At 42.4% G+C, this 17,362-nt stretch overlaps 1 protein-coding gene across 4 annotated transcripts in view; it reads left to right on the top strand.

The window, feature by feature from the left end:
• PTPRE (protein tyrosine phosphatase receptor type E) overlaps positions 1 to 17,362 on the top strand; it is a 557,332-nt gene that overhangs the window by 523,379 nt on the left and 16,591 nt on the right. For all 4 annotated transcript variants that reach the window (XM_029610013.1, XM_029610014.1, XM_029610012.1 and 1 more), the window contains one exon: positions 15,796 to 15,931. In XM_029610013.1, the coding sequence (XP_029465873.1) occupies positions 15,796 to 15,931 (136 nt within the window). The remainder of the gene's footprint in view (positions 1 to 15,795; positions 15,932 to 17,362) is intronic.

Here is a 17,362-nt window from a genome sequence, read left to right as displayed (position 1 = left end):
TAGGGCTGGCATCGGTGACGGCGCCGATGGAGGTCAGAAGCCCTGAAGTTCTTTACTGATGGCCTCTTGGATCATCCGATCCAATTCCTCACGGAGACCTGGGGCATGTAACCCCAGCTCCGGAGTGGGAGGCAATAGTGGCGTAGCCGGAGGGTCCACCGGTAAAAGTGGAGTCACGGCTCCCTGCACCGATAAAGGTGGAGAATGCCTCGGTGACCCGGTCGCAGAGGAGGATGGGGCCTTCTCTGGACAGGATTTCTTTGTCGGTGGCTCTGTCGACGCCAATGCCGAGGGCTTGCCTGGATCAGCAGACTGAGCCTTCCGATGCCGGTGGCGACGCTTTTCAGGATGTTTTCCTCGGTCCTTTTCCTGAGGTGATGAGGAAGAAGTCGACACCTTCGGAGTAGTCGATGCTGGTCGGGCAGCACCGGTGTCCTGCTGCTGGCGAGATGTAAAAGCCTTGTTATCCAACTCTCAGCCAACTGGAAAGCCCAAGTCATTGGCATCTAAGCAGTGGGTTTTTTTATTTCATTGCTGCCAAGCAGGTTTAAACAGAGTAACTTTAAGGGAGCAGATTAGCTTTTCTCTGCTCTGTGCTTTATCCTCTCCTGCATCTCATCCCTTTCTGCTCCCTGCAAAGGTCAGGATGGGAGGGACTGAATTAAAGAACAGAGTAGCTTTTCTCTGCTTTGTTCTTTTCTACTTCAGCATCACCATCTCCTCTCCTGTTCCCTGCAGGCTGCTGCCTGAAGCAGGAAGCAGGGGACTCCCAGATAAGCAATGTATTTGATGGGCAGACTTGATGGGCCATATGGTCTTTTTTTGCCATCATGTTTTTATGATTAACCGGTGTGGGTTATTCCTCATGCATGCCAGTTAATAGGGCTTTTGCTGTGTGCAAATATATATATATATAATATATATATGTGTGTGTGTGTGTATATATATATATGTGTGTGTGTGTATATAATATAATTTTTTTAATTATAAACGCAGATATATCTTGCTATTCATCCTCTGGAGGCAAAAATGATTTTAAGTGAATCAAGCCTTAAAACATTTGTTCTTTTAAAATCTATTAGAAAAAAAAGCAGGATTTTACAAAATGTTCATTGTGTTAGGAAATTTACCACAAAAAAGTTAAGTAAAATGTGATTCCAGTATATGCATAAAACACAAACAGTACTGGCAGATATCTTTACTGCTGTGGATTCATTACAAACCCATATAAGCATTATCTGCATCATTATTTAGTTGTGAAACAGGACTAATATTTTCAAACTGATGTAGTACAGCTAGCCTTAATGTAATCCTATTATACCTGTAAATCTTAAACTTTGTACTTAAGAAAAGCACACTTTGTACTTAAAATAAGCACACTTTGAGACCATTCTACTAGGAATGTACATTCGTTTGAAATGAAATGAGAAATGTTAATTTCCCATTTCATTTCAATATGTTATTAAAACAAAAACCTTTGTTTTTGCATGTTTCCTTTAGAAAACATAGCCAGCACTCCTGCCAAGAAAAAAAAACCTTTTTGGCTCTACTCACTCTCTGGTCCGACCCCACCATGACTGCGGCTGGGTCGGACTCGGAGTAGCGGTTGGTGGTGCGTGTGCATCTCAGAAGGGGCAGAAATAGTGCGGTGGCGGTGTCTGCGAGCCCGGGCGCTCCTCTTCTTCTCCCTGTGGCTGCAGCGCCGATAGAAGCTCAGGGTGCTTTTTGCCCCAAAGGCAGCGGCTGTTGAGCTGCGAAACTCGGCCTGAGTCGGGCATTTTTATGAATACGTCTCTGCTTCAATAAAGTATTGAAAAAGATCAAGGCATCTATTCCTCTGTGTTTACCTGACGGCTACTATAGATCGCATAACTCTTTGTTTTCTTGGACCCACTCTCTCTCTTCCAATGACCCCATTCCTCCTTTTTACCCTATTCTTCTTTCTTCATGGGTTGTGAGTGATTCTTGGTCACTCCTGCACCACCAGTATGATTATTGCAAATGTCACTGACAGATTGAGGCCAACACTATTATTAATTTAATGTATTTATATTCTGCCTTTCAGTCACTTCAAAGTGGATTACATTCAGGTACTGTAGGCATTTTCCCTGTCCTCAGAGGGTTCATAATCTAAATTTGTAGCTGAGGCAATGGAGGGTGAAGAGACTTGCCCAAGTTCACAGGGAGCATCAATGGGATTTGAACTCTGGTTTCCTTGGGTCATAGCTGCAGCTCTAACATCTACTAATTCCTGCTGTACCAAATAAGACTAGCAACTGGGGGATTGCTCCTACCCTATTCGAAGCAATGAAGAAAGAAGAATAGGGTAAGAAGGTCTGGGGGAAGAAGAAGGAGATTAAAGGAGGGCAAGGAAAAAGATATTTTTTGTGGGAGAGGAAGAATTTTTTTTTTTAATTTTTATTTCTTTTTTTAAATTTTTCTTTGTTTTAATCCAGATTAATTTGCCACCTATAGGGAATATAGCCAGTAAATTTGCATTACTTACAGTATTTAGAATTGTCATTCATTTTTCATTAATGTACTTAGTTGAGAATAGCTGCTTTGGCACTTAAGATTAAATTGCCATTTCTCATAGATACAAAATGAAAAACTCTTTAGTCACATCTTGCACTTAATGTTATGATTTGTCTATCTGGAAGCGTTATTTGACTAAAGTGGAAAACAATGATGATGGTATTTTATAATTACTTTCCGCATCTTAAAAATGCTATCGTATTTTAAAACAGGACCATTTAATATTATTAATCCATTATGTCCCAGTATCCTATTTAGGTGATAGCTTCTTAAAAAATTTGGAACATAATAGGTTAATATTATACAATATACACCCTTAGAGATATTAAATAAATATCTATACTTCTATCTATCTACCTATCTATATATCTATGAAACACATACACACCCTCATTTAAACATACCGTATATACTCGCATATAAGTCGAGAAATGTATGCCAAAAAACGGCATAAATTAGCTGGCCCGAGTTATGCATGCGTATACCCCAAAACTTACCGAAAGTCCTCCCCATGTTAAAAAAACAAAACCAGCCCCAACCCATCAAATCCCACCACCCTCCCTCCTTCCTTCCTTCCCTCCCCCTGACTGCCCTCCCTGTTCAGTCCCTCCCTCCCGAACACCCCCAGACCCACCAAAGTCCCTGGTGGCCCAGCGGAAGTTCCCGGGAGTGATCTGCGCTCCCGGGCCATTGGCTGCCAGTAAACAAAATGGCACCGGCAGCCCTTTGCCCTTACCATGTGACAGGGGCTACCAGTGGCATTGACCTCCTCTGAATCCATCCCCACTCAACATCCCCTGATACAGTGCAGTTCTCCTCTAAAAGTTAAAGCAATTAAAACTATACTCATAATTATTATATAGCCCTGTGGCATAACAGAGTAGTCTTGGGCTGGAGACATGGAATACCTGATTGCAGCTTTCTCTTCTTAAGGATTGATTTATTTATACTTCAAATAGTACATAAGAATATAAGAAATTGCCATAGTGGATCAGACCAAGGGTCCTTCCCTCTATATTGTGGGGTCAGGCAGGGCTGGCCCCTTTCCCACTGTTGTTTGTCTTGGCCCTAGAGCCCTTAGCTATTGCCCTGCAGAAGGCATCGCAATTTACTGGGATCAGTGTGGGCGGGCACCCGTTAAAGACAGCTATGTTTGCAGATGACGTTCTACTTTTTGTGGGGAGGCCCTATACGAGTGTCCCTGTTATTAGCCTATTTGAACAATTTCACCTAGTGGCTAGGTTAAAAATAAATTTTGCCAAATCTGAAGCTTTGGCCCTCAATGACCACCTGCCTGCTAATTGGAATGGCCACTTTCCCTTCCAATGGGCTCCCGACAAATTGAGGTATTTGGGCGTTTGGATTCCGAGAAGGCTGGAAATGTTATATGACTTGAATATTTCCCCCTGTATAAACCCGCTTGAGGAGCAGTTGAGAATGTGGAACCCTCTCCCACTGTTGCTGTTCGGCCGCTGTGCATTGATAAAAATGGTGCTAGTTCCCAAGCTTTTATATTGCCTCCATATGCTTCCCTGTTGGCTGAAGGCTGGAGATCTTAGACACCTGTGAGCTCTTATTCACAATTTCCTTTGGAAAGGACAGTGAGCCCACATGGCTTATACTACTTTGGAAGGCCCCCGGGAGCAGGGAGAGTTGAATTTGCCTGACTTTAGACTATATAACGTGGCCTGCCAGATGCGGTTCATAGGCGAATGGCTCACGGGAACATACCATTACTGTGCGCAAAGGATGTTGGAGAGCATGTCACACCTTAGCTCCCCTCTCAGCATTATTCACCTGCACCCCGGGCTATGAAGTACCCTTACCTTTCCTACAGTCTTAATGACACCTTGTGTTCGGGCCTGGAGATGGTTGCGCCACCGTGCAGGTCTACAGGGGGTGGTCACCAGGGACTTAGAGTAGAGCTGTCTATCAGTCTTGGGCCAATTGTGGGGTGATGTTTGCTTTTCATTTATTTGACCCTATTTCTCATGTATTATTGGACTATGATACTTTGGCTCGTACTTATCAATTACCGGCTAGACAATTTTTTGCCTACCTACAAGTTCGTCACTACTTGCAATCCTTTTCCTGGAACTCTGAGGCGTTAGAGGCAGAATCAACCTACGCCACAAAACTATTTGATACTGCTTGTGTGGCGAATATAATTACCGGCTGGAAAAAGCTAGGGCAACAGTCTCGTAAAGCTACCTGTCTGGACTCCTTGGCAACCCGCTGGGCGACTGTGATGGCTACAGAGGTCACCCCAGCACATTTGAAAACCTGCTTTAAGGCGCTCTATATATGGCTACCTGACTTGGGAAGTACGGGAAGTCCAATTAAAAATCTCCACTGCGTTTATTAAGATGATGTGCGCCGGTATAAAATGAAGCTGGCTCCTACTTCTCTGTGCAGCAAATGCGGAGGCTCTCACACAAACATACATACAAGCTCTCACACAGACACCACACATACACAAAGGCTTGACATAGACAAGCACATGCACACACACAGGGCCTCCTTTGTCTTTGGGCCATGGTGGGTAGGCTCCACCATGACCCAATGGCCTCTTCTTCACTTTGGGCCATGGAAAGATGAGCTCCACCGTGGCCCTGCAGGTCTCCTCACTTTGTGCTGTGAGATGAGCTCCACCATAGCCCCGATGGACTCTTATTCATTTTGGTCCATGCTGGTATAGGCTGTACCATGGCCTCAATGGCCTTCCTGCACTGGAGGTGGGCGTGGGGGTAGGAAGTTGTGCACGCCTGTGGGAAAAGTTGTTCACGAGTGCATTTTAGGGGACACTGAACATAATGGGTCCGTTGGATAAAAGCCAGAGGAGGAGGTATTATGATAGACTATGCTATTTGTTACTCCTGGGCAGTGGCACTTAGGTCCCCATCTTCCCAAGTGATGGCTGAAGAACTAATCAAAATTTTATGTCAGGTGGGTTTCCCTCAAAAAAGTGCAGCAAGTGTGGAACATATTTGGCATTTACCAAATATGCACGTCAGCCTACCATCTGCAAATGTTCAGCCTAGTAAAGAGATTAATTCAGACTCTGAAATCTATATTAAAAAGGTATATGGAGATAGATGTGAGGAACTGGTGATCAACTAATATCCTTCTTGTTATTTGCGATAAGAGAGGCTCTTCAGAGTTTCTCCCTGTAAGAGCTTTTATTTGGAAGATAGGCATAAGGCCTATTAGATGTGGTAAAAGAGTGGTGGTAGGATCAGGAGTAGGAGGGAATGGATATTTTATCTGATATACAAGATAGTGAGAGAGAACATATTAAAGGCTCAAAAAAAGCAACAGACTTATTATGTTCAATGGCCAGCACCCAACAATTGAAACTGGGGATAAAGTACTAGTATTGGTACCTACATCCCCGAACAAATTATTAGCAAAGTGGAGGGCTGGTGGCAGTGTGAGAGCAGTTGGGACCATTAATATATAGAGTAGATATGAGTAGGCATTGCTGCCAAATGTATCACATCAACTTACTGAAGCCATGGGTAGACCAGGAGACATTGGTGTTAGAGTTGGGAGAGTGGAAAGTGTTCTAAACATCAAAATCACAGAACATATAGAAAGACATGGTTTAATGGAACAAAGTCAGCATGGCTTTACCCAGGGCAAGTCTTGCCTCACAAATCTGCTTCACATTTTTGAAGGAGTTAATAAACATGTGGATAAAGGTGAACCGGTAGATATAGTATATTTGGATTTTCAGAAGGCTTTTGACAAAGTTCCTCATGAGAGGCTTCTAGGAAAAGTAAAAAGTCATGGGATAGGTGGCGATGTCCTTTCGTGGATTGCAAACTGGCTAAAAGACAGGAAACAGAGAGTAGGATTAAATGGACAATTTTCTCAGTGGAAGGGAGTGGACAGTGGAGTGCCTCAGGGATCTGTATTGGGACCCTTACTTTTCAATATATTTATAAATGATCTGGAAAGAAATACAACAAGTGAGATAATCAAATTTGCAGATGACACAAAATTGTTCAGAGTAGTTAAATCACAAGCAGATTGTGATAAATTGCAGGAAGACCTTGTGAAACTGGAAAATTGGGCATCCAAATGGCAGATGAAATTTAATGTGGATAAGTGCAAGGTGATGCATATAGGGAAAAATAACCCATGCTATAATTACACAATGTTGGGTTCCATATTAGGTGCTACAACCCAAGAAAGAGATCTAGGTGTCATAGTGGATAACACATTGAAATCGTCGGTTCAGTGTGCTGCGGCAGTCAAAAAAGCAAACAGAATGTTGAGAATTATTAGAAAGGGAATGGTGAATAAAACGGAAAATGTCATAATGCCTCTATATCGCTCCATGGTGAGACCGCACCTTGAATACTGTGTACAATTCTGGTCGCTGCATCTCAAAAAAGATATAATTGCGATGGAGAAGGTGAGAGAAGGGCTACCAAAATGATAAGGGGAATGGAACAACTCCCCTGTGAGGAAAGACTAAAGAGGTTAGGACTTTTCAGCTTGGAGAAGAGACGACTGAGGGGGGATATGATAGAGATGTTTAAAATCATGAGAGGTCTAGAACGGGTAGATGTGAATCGGTTATTTACTCTTTGGGATAGTAGAAAGACTAGGGGGCACTCCATGAAGTTAGCATGGGGCACATTTAAAACTAATCGGAGAAAGTTCTTTTTTACTCAACGCACAATTAAACTCTGGAATTTGTTGCCAGAGGATGTGGTTAGTACAGTTAGTATAGCTGTGTTTAAAAAAGGATTGGATAAGTTCTTGGAGGAGAAGTCCATTACCTGCTATTAAATTCACTTAGAGAATAGCCACTGCCATTAGCAATGGTAAAATGGAATAGGCTTAGTTTTTGGGTACTTACCAGGTTCTTATGGCCTGGATTGGCCACTGTTGGAAACAGTATGCTGGGCTTGATGGACCCTTGGTCTGACCCAGTATGGCATTTTCTTATGTTCTTATGAGAGAATCTAGAGGAGATAGGGCCCTAACTACTAGAGCTGGATGAAAATATTTAAGTACAGACGAGAAAGGGTTTAACTTCCCAACAGTGAGTTCAGATTGAGAACATGCTTCATAAGACTCAAGAGGTTTCTCCCTATATTCCTGTTGGACAGAGATCTTAACACAAAAATTGAGACTATCCCAGGGGAGATTGTATGACAAAGACCACATAGACTCCCAGACACTGAAAAGGCAAAGATCATAAGACAAGCGCAGGAGATGGAGAAATTGGAAGTCATTGAAATGTCTCAGAGTTCCTGATCTAGTCCATTGGTGTTAATTCCTAAGGCAGATAGCAGTGCCTGGTTTTATATTGATTTTTGGAGGGTAAATGCTATCTCTCGTTTTGATATGTTGGAAAAATTAATAAGAGCACAATATATAAGCACATTAGACATTACCAATGGCTATTGACAGATTCCTCTGGAATCCTCCTCAAGGGAGAAAATAGCCTTCTCCACGCCCATTGAACTGTACTGGTTTACAGTAATGCCTTTCGGCCTTCATGGTGTGGCTACAAGCTTCCAGCTCATGGATTGATGAGTGTTTTGCCACATCAGGAATATGCTGCAGCCTGCATTGATGATGTAATATTCTCAGAGGATTAGGCATCTCACCTTCCAAGGATATACACAGGATTGTCCTTATTAAAGGAAGCCAATCTAAATGCCAATCCAAAGAAGTGAGCCATTGCACAAGAAATTAAATATCTCGGGCATGTGGTATATAGGAGTATGATCAGACTTATACTTGAAAAAGTAGAAGCCATTCACAATATTCACCACCAGTACTAAGAAACAAATGAAGGTGTTTTGGGGCCTTGTGGGGAATTACCGAAGGTATATTCCATATTTTGCAGAAAGGTTGGCCTCCTTCATGAATCTATTGCAGAAAGTTTCCACTTATCAATTAGGGTGGGACTCTTGGACTAAAGAAGCTTTTATAGACATAAATTAAGCTTTATGCCAAGAGCCAGTTTTGAAAGGAGTAAATTTCATGAAGGAATTCAGATGCGTCAGGGCTAGATCTGGGAATAAAATGGATAGGAATACCCGGTAAGGTATTTAAGCTGCAGGCTTTTGAAACACGAGCAAAAGTATGCAACAATAGAAAAGGAACGCCTACATATGAAATGGGCTATAGAAAGTCTAAGGTATGACTTGTGGGGAAGGAGATATATATTGATCACTGACCATGCTCCCCTTCTTCAGTTTAAGGAAAGATAGCAGTGCCCATATGACCAGGTGGTATTTATTACTCGAAGAGTATGATTTTCAGGTACTTTATTAGGCTGGCTCTGAACATATTAATATAGATTTCTTATCTAGACAAATACCCAACAATGATCAAGAATGGGGAATTGACAAAAAAAGGGGAGAGTGTGTGATAAAACAATACATAGGCTCCAAAACAGAGAGGAATATGAGGAACAGAGAGGTGAATTGTCTACATCCAAAAGAAAGACAAAAACTCATGTTAGGAAGACTCAGGAGTAATCTTACAAAATATTTCTTTACAGAGAGAGTGGATGTGTAGAACAGTCTCCTAGTGGAAGTGGTGGAGACAAAAACAGAATCCAAATTCAAGAAAGCATGGGATAAATACAGGGAATCTCTAAGGAAGTGAGGATGATTATAATGTTAAATTAATTGGATGGATGGGCAGCCTGGATGTGCCATACGGTCTTTTTCTGCCATCATATTTCTATTTTTGACTCACAAAGTGGAGGAGTAGCCTAGTGGTTAGAGCAGTGGGCTATGAACCAGGAGACCAGGGTTCAAGTCCCACTGGCACTCCTTGTGACCTTGGGCAAGTCACTTTACACTCCATTGCCTCATCTACAAACTTAGGGCCTCGTTTTCCACGCCGCTCGCACACGATAAGGGACCTTTCGCACGTGACGCCCCGACTCCACCCCCAGGATGGGGGTGGAGTCGGGGCGTCACGGGGGGCCGATGCTGCGGACAGCGAAAAGGTAAGTGCCTTTTCGCGGCAGCTTTCGCTCCCAATAGCTGCACCTCCTATGGTGGTGCTATTGGGTGCGAAACCGGCAGCGATCGCACCGCGACGCTGCCAGTTTCGCACCCAATAGCGCCACTGCCGGCTAGCGCAGGCCCTCCCCCCGTTTCGGCCCCCCGCCCCTCATCTTCTAAAGTATCACAGGCCTGCGATACTTTAAAAAATGAGGCCCTTAGATTGTAAGCCCTTTTAGGGATAGGGAAATACTTACAGTACCTGAATGTAATCCACTTTGAAGCAGAATATACAAACCTAAATCTGAAAGTGAAAGAAAGAGGGGTGGTAGGTAAAGAAGGAGCAGGAAGAATGGGTTCCACCTCCCAGTATTACAAATGAGGAGTGGAATATCCAATAGGGAAAAAGGGGTTGATCCCTTCAGAGTAAGGGAGGAATGACTCCTAGGGTTACTGTGGAGAAGACATTGAGAAATAGGGAGGGGAGAGGAGGAAGAGGGAATGGAGTTCCTTGCAGCAGATACAGATGTGGAAGAGCAACCAGATTGAGAACCCGAGAGGAATGCCTTGGAGGAACCATGTCAAGAGAAAGATTAAGGCTTTCCAGCTAAAAGGCAGGCAGAGAACAGACCTGGGATACAAGTAACCTGTTTGCCTGTGGGTAGCTGTGGCTGAGCTTGCTCTAAAAGAGTGAATACAGAGGCTCAGTCACAGGAAGGAGGTGGCACACAGCCCCAGCCTGGGGCTGTGAATTAGTGGTTACTGTAATGAACCATATTGTTTGCTCTGCATTTTGTTTGTTTGTGCTGGAAAAACCAGGCCTGTTTGTTTCTGCAGGTCTGAGAATGGAAAACTTACCTATTTGTGCTGGGAAAAGCCAGCTTTATTTTTATTCAAGCCTAGGAACTGAAAATGTTTTGTTGGTTTGAACTGGGAAAGCCAAGACTATCTGCTTGGCCAGACTTATGAAATAAAAATCAAGAGTGGTCTATGCAGAGAATGAGCAGTGTCTCTTTACCCTAACTCTACAGAATGTGACAAAAAAACCTTACTAGGTTGTTTGGCGTACAGAGGAGAACTACCTGCCTAAGTACTATTTGTGTTCTACTCAATGCTTATTGACCAGGTGATCCTGAAGTTCTTGAGAGTGGAAAGACCGTGGCTCATTTCACTTGTTAATGGAGTCTGCTATATTCTCTGTTGAAGAAAAAGTAATTGAAAAAATGTCTATATACTTTTTGCTCTATCGGAACTTTCCACCTGGATTTTTTAACTCCTGTTCCTTTGGGCTTCCTTCTCAATCAGAACAGCCTGTATTGGGCTACAGTGCAATGAGCCTTCATTCATAACTACCAGGATTGGTAGTTTTTGATTGAGTCAGAGCTGTAGCCAGGCCATTTGGCTTCTATGGCCAAGTGAAAAAGTGCACTCTCAACCTGAACACAACATACTGGGAGCTGGAGACTTTTCCATGTACGGGATTTTTATTTTGACACAGCAATTTCCTCCTGCTCCTTTGGGCTTTCAGCTCAGTCAGAACAGTACAGGGATCCTGCAGCCAGGAGCCGTATTTATTATAAAAATGTATAACCTGCTCTATCTGCAGATCTAGGCAGGGTATACAATGACATCCATATTAAAACTTATAACCATCAAAAGTCTCACAAACAAGACAAAAATATTTAAACATCTACACATCAAATACTATTCACCATGTTTAAATTAGTTAGGTTCCTAATGTTGAAATAATGGGCATGGACAATATTTGTAACTTATGGATAGATGAGAGGATTCAGTATCATCAGACATAGCCAATATACCTAATGTTGTTGTTTGCTGGCTCCACACTCCCCCTTAAAGCCTCGAGCCCCTCCCTCCCTCAGTCACACCTCCCCCACATACAATTAAAAATTATACATTTAGAGGTCTATATTCAAACAGTCTGGATAGTAAAGTTAGCTGGATAAACTTATCCTGCTGACTTTGGAGGCATATTCAATACTACAGCCACACCATAGAATACAGCCGGCTATCCTAATTATTGTTAGCTAGCTAACTGTAGCCGGCTAACTTTAGGATGGTTCTTTGACCCAACAGATTTAGCCCACTAAGTCATCTGGCTAACTCTAAATACTGGAGTTAGCTGGTTAACTTAGCCGGCCAACTCAACTCCTCCCAGTTATGCCCCTGGACTACTCCTAACTTATCCGGCTAAATTCTAGCCCTCCTAACTTATTAGCTGGCTAGAATTTAGCAGGATAAAGGCTGAATATATCCAGATAAGCCATTTAGATGGATAACCATTACATTTTTTAATATGGACCTCTTAGAATACATGAAAAAGAACTTTCAAAATACAGTCTTCTGAGTAAAAAAAATCACTAACATGTATATCAGTGATGGATATAGGATTTTGCTGCCCCTAGGCACTGATGGTACTGTCAGCCCCCTAATGCAGCACAGTCAGACATCAGGGAGTAAGTCTAAGGAACAGCCTTACTGTTTCCTGTGGCAGCTCAGGCGTAGATTCTGTGACAAAAAAATGTGAAAATTATGAAGTATATTGACAAACATTTGTCTTTTATATTAATTTTAAACCTGTTTGTATAATTTTCCCTTTAATGGGTGAGAAAAAGAGATCTCAAGTATCAGTACAGGGAGGAGAAGGTGAGAGGACCAGTGATGAAAGATGGGAAAGATCAGAATTCTGGGGGTAGGGGGGAGGAAGGGAGAAAAGATTCTGAAGGATTGAAGGTTCCTGGATCTGAGAGACAGAATCCAAGATGAAAGGAAGGAGAATGTGAATTGCAGTGGGGGGAGCAGGTGTCCCTACTGTGTTCTGCTCTCCCTTGCATCCTCTCTTTAACCTCCCAACCAATCTGGCAGAGAGACAGACACACACACATGCAGAGAGCAGCAGTCCCATCTTTCTCACACACAAAAACACTGCCTCCCTCCCCTATTCCCACCTCCCTCTCTCACACAGACACATGCCCCTCAGCTGGTCTTCTCTCATCCTCCAGTGATCCCCCATAGTCCCTCCTAACCTCCCCAAAATGATCCCCTTTACTCTGTCTACTCCAAGCTACCCTTCCCCTCCTGTTCCTTGCATATTGCCTGGCTGGGGAGGGGCTGGATCAGGAAGCAGAGGGCTGCTGAGATTCAGCACAGCTGGAAGGCAGCAAACCTTCAGCTAGCCTGCTGCCCCCCAGATTTTTGCTACCCTAGGCACAGGCCTATTGACAACTCCAGGCCTGGTAACCATCCTACCTATGAAAAGACAACAATGTAAATATTACACCAGGTCCCAGATCACCAATACACCTCCTATTAGGAAAACGGAACAAGCCAGGCTGTTATAGATCACTATACTGAAAATACGAACTAGAAGAATCCCTCACCTCAGTCACACATGCAGAACACAGACCCTCAAACACAGAATAAAGAGATCATAAAGTATATGTAGAAACAGGCAGACAAAAAAACAAACCGGAAACCACAAGCCAGACTCTATATGAAATGCAACAATGGAAAAACAGAAACTACACTATTTCTCATAAAGTATCAAATAAAATCATAATAATAAAACCATGTTAATAAAAAGAATAAATATTTTAAAACATAATAAATAAAACATCCAATAATGAAAAACTCATAAAACATTTCCAAATGCCAATAAAATATTTCAGAACAGCAGACACATCAGTAACACCCAATAATAAAAAATAAGGATATATATATTTTTTTTAATCTTTTGCTTTCCTTACCTGGCAACTTTTGATTTCCAGATGCCCTGACATTGTTGTGGATTAGCAGGAGGAAAGTAGGGAGATTGTTCTTCACAAACTCTCTCCCAAACACACACACACACACACACATACATTCACTCTTCCTGCCATGCTCAATCACACCCGCATGCATACACTCTGCCATGCTCAATCACACCCACACACACTTTCTGCATTGCTCAATTACACCCATGCACACACTCTCTGCCATGCTCAATCTCATCCACTCTCTGCCATGCTCAATCACAACCATGCACACACTCTCTGCCATGCTCAACCTGATCCACTCTCTCTGCCATGCTCAATCACTACCATGCACACTTTCTGCCATATTCAATCACACCCACACACACTCTCTGCTATGCTCAATCACACCCACACTTCTGCATTTCTCAGTCCTAAAAACATGCTCTCTGCCATGTTCAGTCACCCCCTCACACACACACACTGTCATTATCAATCACAATCACATACTCTGCCATGCTCAGTCACACTCACACCCACACATTCACTCTCTGCTATGCTCAATCACACCCCCATACCCTCACTCTCTGCCATGCTCAATTACACACACATACACTGTCTGTTATGCTCAGTCATACCCATGCACATGCTCTCTGCAATTCAGTCAGACCCACAAACACGGTCCCTGCCATGCTCAATCACATCCACACCCACACTCTCTACCTTGCTCAGTCATACCCACACCCACACTCTCTACCTTGCTTAATCACACTCACACTCTCTGCCCTGCTCAATCACACCCATGAACACAATCTCTGCCATGCTCAATCACATCCCCACACTCTCACTTGTTTCCCCCTCTGGAAGCAGAAGGAGCAGTCTTCTCCTTCAGCCCCAGAGCCCACCAGATTCCTCCTTCTAGCATCAGGTTCGAGCTACACCTGCTCCTGCTGTAAACATGGATCCTTGATGCTGATGCCTCTGATGTTGATGGACCGGCCTTCTCCGACTCGAGTCATTCCATCTTATTGAGCTGGATCTTACGTCCTTTTGGCGTCATCTGGGCACACGTGCTGCAATCCTTGACGTTGCACGATACCCCCAGGCAGAGGATACATCGATAATTGGGGTGCATGGTCGGCATTGTCCTCGAGCATTGAGTGCATGACTTAAACCCTGATGTGGAAATGTTGACCCAAAACAAAAGCGACGCTAAATCGAATTCAATGGTAGCGGCCTATGAAGGGCCGGTAGGCACCAAAGCCACCACTGCTCTGGGGTAATGACAACGAAAGAAAACTTACCTTAAACACCAAAAAACCTTGCTAAATTCACTAAGGAAAGAACCAAGAGGACCCCACGTTGATGAGAAATTTTGAGAAACAACACACATAACGCAAAAAAAGAAAACTTGCAAGAAGTTTAAAGAGAGAGACTCAGTGCCACAACCTACTAGACTCTGTAGAATAAAAGAGACTGGGGGGACCCTGCATGCTATAATGCATGCTGGGTATGCTCAGAAAGGCTCAGTCAAAGTTCTAGAAATTTTGACATGTTTTCCACGCTGAGCTCCATCCAATGATGTCACCTATGTGTGAGGATTGCCATCCTGATTATCCTCAGGGAAAAAAAGGGTCCTCTATCCTTTCATTTATGACTCCTTTAGAAATTATATAGAATTGTCTAATTCTGGTACACAGCAGATATTGGGCATGTGCAGTAATGCAGAGAAACTTCTGAATAATGATTAGTGATATAATTTCAAGGTTCCCGCCTTATGACATAAGATATGCATGAAATTAGTCTTGCATAGGATTGTGCAGTGGTTCCCAAATCTGTCCTGGAGAACTCCCAGCCAGTCAGTTTTGACTGGGGATCCTCCAGGACAGGTTTGGGAACCTCTGGGATAGTGTATTACCACAATACATTATAAATAAATAATAAATATAATAGGCATGTTATCTCTTTGTACAAAGGCCTTGACAACTGCCTTTTTTCAACTTGCAATATGCCTGCTAAAATAGATTTAAGGTTTTTATGAAAAATCATAAGATATATTTTAGCTCATTTCTATAAAAGTCAAAAGACAATCACAAAGTAACATACATTGAAGCTGGCAACAGATAAAGACCAAGTGACCCATCCAGTTTACCCAGTTTTATGGTCTGTACGCCTAAGGAATATATCCTAGTTGCCAGGTGTAGAAGCTTGTTCCTTAGAAGACTATCCCTTCTTATTCAAGTTAGTTTTGCTATTTTCCTCTTTTGTTCTCTGCTATCTTGAGTAAACAAGCATATAAATTCCCACACTTAATTCAACACCAAGCAACCCCCTTCTGTCCCCAAACTAATGTCATAAAGATCACTATCAAACATATGCACTAGTCATCACTAATAAATATTATGTTTTATATGCAAAAGATTACTAAAACTAGCAAGCTGTATCTTTTTTGTAGCAACAGTATTTTGCAATATGTATAGGGTATACAAATATTTTCCTAATCATAAATAATGTTTAATTTGCAGTGCTGGAGCTGGAAGAACAGGAACATTCATAGCACTCAGTAATATTCTGGAACGAGTAAAAGCTGAGGGACTTCTGGATGTATTTCAAACTGTGAAGAGTTTACGATTGCAAAGGCCCCATATGGTGCAAACACTGGTATGATTTAGCAATAGACAGTATTATAAAATATGCTATTAAAAAGTCAGTATCTTTCTCTAATTGTGTCCTGAAGAGAGATAAATTTAAAAGCTAAATAAATTAATTTAAAGTTTCAAATGTAACCCATATACTTTTGATTTACAGGAACAAAAGAAAATCATAATGCAATGCCAAATTTTTGAAAGGCACTCTATGTGCCCTCTCTCACCTCCCCCTTCCACATTTCTGCTCTTTTTATTTCCTATACACACTCCCCCAACCAAACCCCTCTCTTACCTCCTCAACGCCTCTTATCCCCCCTAGCCAATCTCTCTATCTCCTCCAGCCCCTCTTTACCACTTTCCAAATGATCCTGCTCTGATCCTCCAAGTTCTTCCTCATTCCATCAGCTGATACCACCAGTCCCTCTTCATCTTTCCCTTCTTCTCAACAACCCCTTTTTCACAGTCCCATTACCACTAAGTGAGCTGGCAGGAGGAGAGGGAAAGCAGCAATTCCTTGGGCTGCACTCCTGTGCAGTCAAAGTCCTGACTGGTGTTTAAAACCATATAGGATACCATATTGCTGCATGGTTCAAAGCACTGGTCTGGTCCGGATGATTAAAGAGGAGAATACAGCATGATGCACCACTGCTCTCCTCCTTCTGCCACCCCAATCAATGGTGGAGGAAGGAGTTAGATGAAAGGGAGAGATTTCTGGTGAAGGCCTTCCATTTTCTGCCAGGCACCACCTCTGTCAGTTTCCTCATATGTGGTAAAGACTCCATTGGCTCATTCTTATCTTTGGCTGGCAGGTCTTGAAGATTCCTGCCAACCCCACTGCTCCAGCTGAAAATTCCAGAGAATGCTATCCATCCCCTTAACAAGATCTATCTGCCTGGAAAAAGGAAAATGGAGGTCAAAGGGTTGAACAGGTCTATGGACAGAATGACATGACCACTTTTTTTGGAAAGTTCTGCTGAGGATGAAGAGGGCAACCTTATTGGTGTCCTGTTTTTGCTCAAGATAAGGACTCTATAATGCATCTTTATTTCCATAATCAAGGAGCTTGTTTCTAAGTAGTAAGATATAGATGTTTCCAGATTTATCTAAGAAACCTTAAGACTGCAGAAAAAAATTTCCTGAAATGCAACAAGAGGTTCTATTTCTGAGACCATATTTTATAATTTGTTATTTTTATAAGAGTCTTGTTAAGATTCAGAATGTCTCTTACACCTTTTTAATATTATATATTTATTAATTTCCAATGATACACAAGAATACTCTTGTAACAGAAAAGCACTGAGACTTGGAATAACAAAAAATACAAGTAATAATGAAATAAGCATAAACAATACTAGATCATTATTACCAAAACCAAAGTTTCAATTAATTTAAAAAGAAAAATGAAGGGAGTATGAGGTCAAAGGAGCAATTATACAACAAATAA

The sequence above is a fragment of the Rhinatrema bivittatum genome, chromosome 7 (assembly GCF_901001135.1).
Source record: "Rhinatrema bivittatum chromosome 7, aRhiBiv1.1, whole genome shotgun sequence".
In the NCBI taxonomy this organism is placed as follows: Eukaryota; Metazoa; Chordata; class Amphibia; order Gymnophiona; family Rhinatrematidae; genus Rhinatrema; species Rhinatrema bivittatum.
This window is presented reverse-complemented; position numbering and strand designations above follow the sequence as displayed.